This window comes from Tachypleus tridentatus, chromosome 9 (assembly GCF_004210375.1).
Source record: "Tachypleus tridentatus isolate NWPU-2018 chromosome 9, ASM421037v1, whole genome shotgun sequence".
NCBI classification, from domain to species: Eukaryota; Metazoa; Arthropoda; class Merostomata; order Xiphosura; family Limulidae; genus Tachypleus; species Tachypleus tridentatus.
In genome coordinates, this window is record NC_134833.1 from 144,736,322 (window position 1) to 144,743,824 (window position 7,503).

At 31.0% G+C, this 7,503-nt stretch overlaps 1 protein-coding gene across 1 annotated transcript; it reads right to left on the bottom strand.

Moving 5' to 3' along the window:
* Positions 1–655: 655 nt before the first annotated feature.
* LOC143227511 (solute carrier family 35 member G1-like) lies at positions 656–1,579 on the bottom strand. The gene has a single exon (XM_076458952.1). The coding sequence runs from the start codon at positions 1,577–1,579 to the stop codon at positions 656–658; it is 924 nt and encodes a 307-aa protein (XP_076315067.1).
* Positions 1,580–7,503: the final 5,924 nt, after the last annotated feature.

Here is a 7,503-nt window from a genome sequence, read left to right on the forward strand (position 1 = left end):
TGTTACTGAAAACATATCTGGTCTATAAACAGTTTAAAAAATTAGTATTATTGAAACATACTTACTTTGAATCGTCCGTGATATGAAACACGATGGAAAGTTATTTTGACTGACAAACACAGTACGGTTTCTTAGTTAATACATCAGAATAAAATAATATTGATAATAATAACATTGTTGGCTAAAACGAGGTAATTAAAATTACAGTTAATATTTACATAATGTCTGATCGATTATAACTTGAATTACGTCATTTAGTTTTATGAAATAAGTTTAGGCCTACATTAGTTTGTTTGTCTGATAGCGTTAATTATTCTTCGAATAAGGAACAATTTATCGATCTAATACATAACTGAAATAAGGCGTAGCTTCAATATCTTCCACAAAAATGATTCAGTAAAGAAAACTCAGGCGAAGAGCATGGAAACTACCGTAAAATTCTTGCAGTATATTTAATATCCATCGAAAGTAATTTACTTAGCTTAAAGCATTAGTGTTAAAACTATTTATTGTGAACTACATTACGAGCATCGGTTATCAAAAGCTTTGAAATAATAATAATAAAACAGTGAAAAAGTTATTACGCAAAAAATAATAGAAATCAAATAATATTAATAACAGTACGAAGTAAATTGTTATGTTAAAATATTAAGAACTAATTCACTTTCTTTAATGCTGTTAAAAGTACACTAACAAAAACCAAAACAGCGCCAAAAATGCTATACCAGGTGGCGATAGTATTCAAGATGAAAATATCGAACAAAAAGGCTGTAATTATATTTAGAGTTTGAGCAACAGACACTGAGCCAGCGTTTTGCACTTGTAAGGCCACTGTGATGAGGAGTTGATTCAGTGTCAAACAGATGCCAGAACTCACAACAAGAACACTGTTTCTGCCACAAGATGATATTTGAATTTTTTTGAAGAAGAACAGTAGAAAAGTTCCCACAACAAGGTTAATGGTAGACATAATGGCGATCACAACTTGAGGTGGTGTTTTTTTAAGTTTACGGGCCATTGTATAGCAACAAGCTTTCAATAGACACGCAGAAAATCCAAAAATAATTCCTTTAAACCGATTACCTACGTCATGAATATCTTGAAACGTTCGTACAATAAACTTTGGTTTGATAACTAAAATAATGCCCGTCATCGTCAGCATTAACACGAATACATTGTAAGCCCCACAACGTTCTCTCAAAACCAAGTAAGCAAGCAAACTAATGAACACTGGAGAAGAGGAATCGATTGTGGAAGCAACCGCAAGAGGGAGCCAATGAAAACAGTCTATCATTAGGGCTTTTACTATTCCACTAAATATAGCTCTAAAAAACAAAATAATTCTTTCTCCTTCTTCTCCGAAGTAATTGGCTTTCGAATAAATAATAAAAACATTATAAATTCCCCACTGGATAAGAGCTTGAGTTACCAGAAACTGGGCCGAACTAATTTCTGACACCAGCTTCAAATTCAGAATCGCCAGAGAAAACATGAATCCTGATGTCATTCCCAAAATAATTCCAATTCCAGGAACAGTCTTGAACTTCTTAGAACTGAATGTCTGGTCAGAAGTTTTCATTTCCACAGTTGTCGACAAAGATGCTGCGAATAAAAGTTAATGTAGTAATTTTTGTCTTGATTATCTCTTAAAACATCTTATTAATACTATAAAGCGTTAGATTTGTCAAATCTTATTTTAATAAATCATTCTAAAACTTAAAAATGACTACTTTACAGATTGATCCAAATTCCTTTCTATAAACGAGTGTAATATGATTTTCAGTGTGATAATACAAGCATATCATGTATTACATTTCTATACATATATGTGTTTTAAACAATTTTTTATCAATAGTTTCTAACCAAGATCAAGGCAACTATAAAGACAGAACTAAGAACGTAACGTACAATTTAACAAAGTTAATTATTATAACAGTATTTTCAGATAAACGTAATGGCATAAGTTAAACACAAGATATTTAAAATTCATGAAAGATAAAACGATTTATGCATCAACGATTTTGTTGGTAGTTATTACAAAACACGTTTCCAGAGGTTTTTCTACTTTATATAAAATTTAAAAGTTCAAGAAAGTTGGCGAAACAGAGAATTAGAACATCCAAAAGAATGTATAAAAATTTTGGGAAAAACTTAAACATTAACAGTAAGGATTTTTTATTCGAACAAAATGTTAGAATCGGGACTAACTCCTTGTGGACTGATGAGGAAAGGATTATATTTGATTATTATAAAATGCTTTTTCTTCATTAGTTTTATTTAATCAAGGCTTAATGAGTATTACTCATCTTTAAGAATTGATAGATTAAAACAGGTATGAACAAGATAACTGCATATATTCTGAAGCTGTTAAATAAATTTAGGAAGATTAAAGAGTGATAAGGCTACTCGGCGAGATAATATTTCTCTGGGTGTTTTAAATAACAGCAAGGATTGGATATGTGAGCCATTTGCCTCCGTTTTTGGTAAGCCGTTGAAAAGTGGAGAAGCACCACCCGATTGGAAATTAGGTAATGTCGCTTCTGTCTTCGAGAGAGAAAAATAGAAGTTGTGTAAATAATTATAGGCTTATTATATTAGTTGTTAGTTGTGTGAAAGGCTTTGGAATTTCTAATAAAAGAAAAACTTCTTAAATTCAGTTAACAATATTTAGAATATTATCAGATAGTCAACATGATTTCTCTACGGGAAAATCTTACCTTTACCTTTCTGTCACATTTTGAAAATGTATATGTATCTGTATATATAGATGACGGTAAGAGTGTATATTTGGTTTTTAATTAGTAGAGCATGAGAGCTCGTAAAAGGATGGGAGGTAAAAAAGGAGAAATTTGGTGATGATGGTGTGTGCGTTGGATTATGGTTGAAATTTGTTCTTTAGAAAATTGCTTGTAATCTTCGTTACATAGCTCATTTATAAATAAATATACATGTAGTGTTACGTACATTGACAAAACAAATCTCCATTTAAATACTAGAGTTAGTGAGCACTTAGGAGTATCTAACAGAACTAATATTCCACTACCAAAACCAAGCCATTCATTAGTCGTACACTTTTTGAAATTACAGGTCATAATATTTTATTGAACTATTTCTCTAATATAGGCACAGTATCTTCAGAGCTTGAACTGTATATTAAATAAAGTCTCGTCATTAGTAAAAGAACGCTCAACCAGCTCTTTAAACCAAAGTTTTTCAAACATTATGATATGTAAGTCAGCTGCTGAGTAATATATATATATATATTATACATCCACTAACAGTTTTTCTAATAACTAAATGAACTAATTATTATGTTACCTTATAATTGTAGTAATGATCCCCTTTCTAACACAATTTTCAGATATTCCTGATAATGGAACAAGTTATTCCAAAACGTTAAAACTTATAAATAAAATGTTGAAGGTTTTGTTACCCGTCTTCCTCTTCACTACTGTGTTATGTTATAAAGAGAAACACTTGAATTAAGATGTAATTTTTAAAATTTATAATATTAATGTATTAGATGTATTAGAAAAACTTATTCCCCCAATTTTTTATTTTACTCAATTTAGGTACTAAACTCTGATTTTATGTGAAGCCAAAATAATGAATACATTTCAATTCTCCATTAAATTGTAACTCACTAATGTAGACACAACACAGTTGCATTTTTTGCTGGCATTTTCAGACCTACAGCACAACTGTTTTTGCTACTTCAAGAACAGTTATCATTTATTTAGCTTAACATCCCGTTCAACACTAAAACATGGCAGTGAATTGGGCAGTTTTCAACTGCTGCTTCAAAGTTATACACGTACAATAATAATCTTCAACTGAGCATCACGAGTTTGGTGGAACACAGTTCAACATTTACATTCGACTTATGTTTAAAGCATCCGAAGTGTGCGACACACAGCTCTGAACCAGGTTAGTTGACATATTTTTACTTTTATTCATACGTTTAACTCTCCTGGTGTCATATGACTTTATATTTTTCATTTCTTAGTTAAGAAAGACAGGGAAATAAAAACAATTTCACTACAGCCTATTTGTCATAAATGAATAAAACAATACTGAACGGATCTAAGTGTCAAAAGTTTCATATCCAAGAAACAAGTTTCGACCTATTTGAGCGTCCTCTTCATTGTAACATTGTGTTCCGGAAGAAATAAAAAAACTGTTCTACGTGACCCCTCATCATGGAATTCCTTTAAAGACACAGACGGTCAGAAATTCGGTCAGTTATTTTCTTTCATTACTATCTTTTGTGATCTACAGTTATCAATCGAGAATTTTCATATTCCATTTTTTAACATACTCCCGTGGTTTGAGTTTAGAGTAGGAGAAGGTATGAATATTTCTGTTTAAATGAAAAAATAATAACTAATAACTTAGTTTGTAAATGTTATTATTAGTTTCTTTTACATTATGGACAATACTTTTACAGCATCCTATATGTTATGGCGACATAATCACCGATAACATTTCTTTTTTATTGTTTTTTTTTTTAATATCAAAAAGTATGAAATGATTATATTTCACTGTGATTCACGTGACAAGCTCCTACATTAAATTAATCATCTGGTAACTTATTTCTACAGAACTGTCATATTATTAAGTTCGTTAATGCTGGGACCTTAAAAGCAAAATGGACAGTATTTGTTCTTGTTTCACGTTATGGATGAAACTTATTAAGCCTAGTAGATCATGTGGTGTCTAAGAATCTACTGTGGGTTTAAAAACCTTTATAAATGTTTCATGAAATTAGTTTTTATACTGAATGAAAATTATCAAAATAAATAAATTTCTCTTATAATATTTGAAATATTATCTTCATAATTTAATTCAATTAGAGAGTTATTCCTCATCTCTGAAACCAGTAATATTTAATTTAATGGAGAAACCCTCTCAAAACAAAGGAACAGAGAAAGATCTTCAAGCTACTTACGTAATGACACACTCCATTTTTCTTTAAATTTACTTTGTTTTTACAACATTAGCTACAATACCATTTAAAATACATAAAGTGTAGGCCTTAATTTTTTAAAACACGAAAACTTTATGTTTTTCTAATAAGCTAAAAATATGACAAAAAAAACTAAAACTGACCATATCGGGAAACTGGAGGTCAAAAATTGGGGTTTGATACCAGCGATTTGCACAGTCAAATATTCAGTAGAAAAAAAAAAAGGTTGGATTCAATCTTTTGAATGTTTTTGAATTGAAATTTCTCGCAAAACTACACGAGGGCGCCACTCGTCACTAATTTAGCAATGTAAGACTAGAGGGAAGAGAGTTAATCATCTCCACTCACTGCCAACTCTTCAGTTACCCTTTTACCAACATAGAGGATTTGACCGTCACTTGTAATGTCCCAACGGATGTAACAGCGGGTATGTTTGGTGTCAAAAAATTTGTTGTGGTAAAGGTTCAGAGTATAATAAGATACAAACGTTTCAGTTTAAATGAAAAAAGTAATTATTATCTAAGTTTACATATTTTATTCTTACTTTGTTTTAAATTATAGATAATGATAACAACCATGTATATGTATTGGCGAATTATTTACGGATAACATTTCTCGGGTCCGGCATGGCCAGGTGGTTAAGGTACTCGACTCGTAATTCGAGGGTTGGGGGTTCGAATCATCGTCGCACCAAATATACTCGCCTTTTCAGCCGTGTGGACATTATAATGTGACGGTTAATTCCACTATTCGTTGGTAAAAGAGTAGCCCAAGAGTTGGCGGTGGGTGGTGATGACTAGCTTCCCTCCCTCTAGTTTTATACTGCTAAATTAAGGACGGCTACCACAGATATCCCTCGAGTAGCTTTACGCTAAATCAAAACAAAACAAAACAGTTCTTGTTTTTCATTGTTCGTTGTTTAATTTCAAAACATATAAAATTATTACTTTTCTCTGTACTTCACTTGACAAGCTTCCACATTAAATAACAATCGTAACATTTTGTAACTTATTTAGATATCACAGGACTTTCATATGATCAAGTTCGTTAATATTGGACTTCAAAAACAGGATAGAGAGCTTTGGTTCCTGTTTCTCTGTATGCTAATAACCTATTAAACCTGGTAGATCACGTTGTGTAGAAGAAATTAATGTACTTTTAAAAACATTTCAAAATATTTTACGAAATTATCTTTTTATCTAGAATGACATTTTTCAAGGTAAGTAAATCATCTTTTAAAATATGTGAAATATTAAGCAGCAAAACGTAATTTAAAGGATAAATCCTGTGAAAACTGAGTGACAAATACAGTTGATCAAGCTACTTGCGCAGGTAGCCCTCAAGTAGCGAAATTCAAAACAAATCAAACTACTTATGTACTCATCTTACTCATCTTACTTACTCATCTTTAAGAATTGATAGATTAAAACAAGTATGAACAAGATAATTGCATATATTCTGAAGCTGTTAAATAAATTTAGGAAGTTTAAAGAGTGATAAGGCTACATAGCCAGATAATATTTCTCTGGGTGTTTTAAATAACACCAAGAATTGGATATGTGAGCCATTTGCCTCCGTTTTTGGTAAGCCGTTGAAAAGTGGAGAAGTATCATCAGAATGGAAAATAGGTAACGTCGCTTCTGTCTTCCAGAGAGAAAATATAAGTTGTGTAAATAATTATAGGCTTATTATATTAGTTGTTAGTTGTGTGAAAGGCTTTGGAATATCTAATGGAAGAAAAACTTTTTAATGTTATTTAACAATATTTGGAATATTATCGGATAGTCAGCATAATCTCTCTGTGGGAAAATCTTACCTTCACCTTTCTGCCACATTTTGAAAATGTGTCTGTATATGTAGATGAGAGTAAGGGTGTATATTTTTTTTTATTAGCAGAGTTTGAGAGCTGGTAAAAGGATGGGAGGTAAAAAGGAGAAATTTGGTGATGATGGTGTGTGCGTTGGCTTATGGTTGAAATTTGTTTAGAAAATTGCTTGTAATCTTCATTAGATAGCTCATTTATAAATAAATATACATGTGGTGTTACGTACATTGACAAAACGAATTAAATGAACTAATTATTATGTTACCTTAAAATTGTAATAATGATCGCCTTTCTAACACAATTTTAATATATTCCTGATAATGGAACAAGTTATTCCAAAACGTTAAAACTTATAAATAAAATGTTGAAGGTTTTGTTAACCGTCCTCCTCTTCAATACTGTGTTATGTTATTAAGAGAAACACTTGATTTAAGATGTATTTTTTAAATTTATAATCCGTTGGATTAGAAGATGGGACAGTCGAGTTGTACCAATAGATCCCTTATTGACCCTAAATATTATACTTTTTATTTTATACGAAAGTAAAGTTCCTCTTAACGGCAACTATTTAAACTTTATATTAAATCGATATTTGACATTTCCCACACTGGGTTCGAAAGATTTTAGATAAACCTTACTGTTCATCATATATATTTATCAATTCATTTTCAGGTGACCTCTATCTTCATATGCTAACTGTCAACTTCACCAT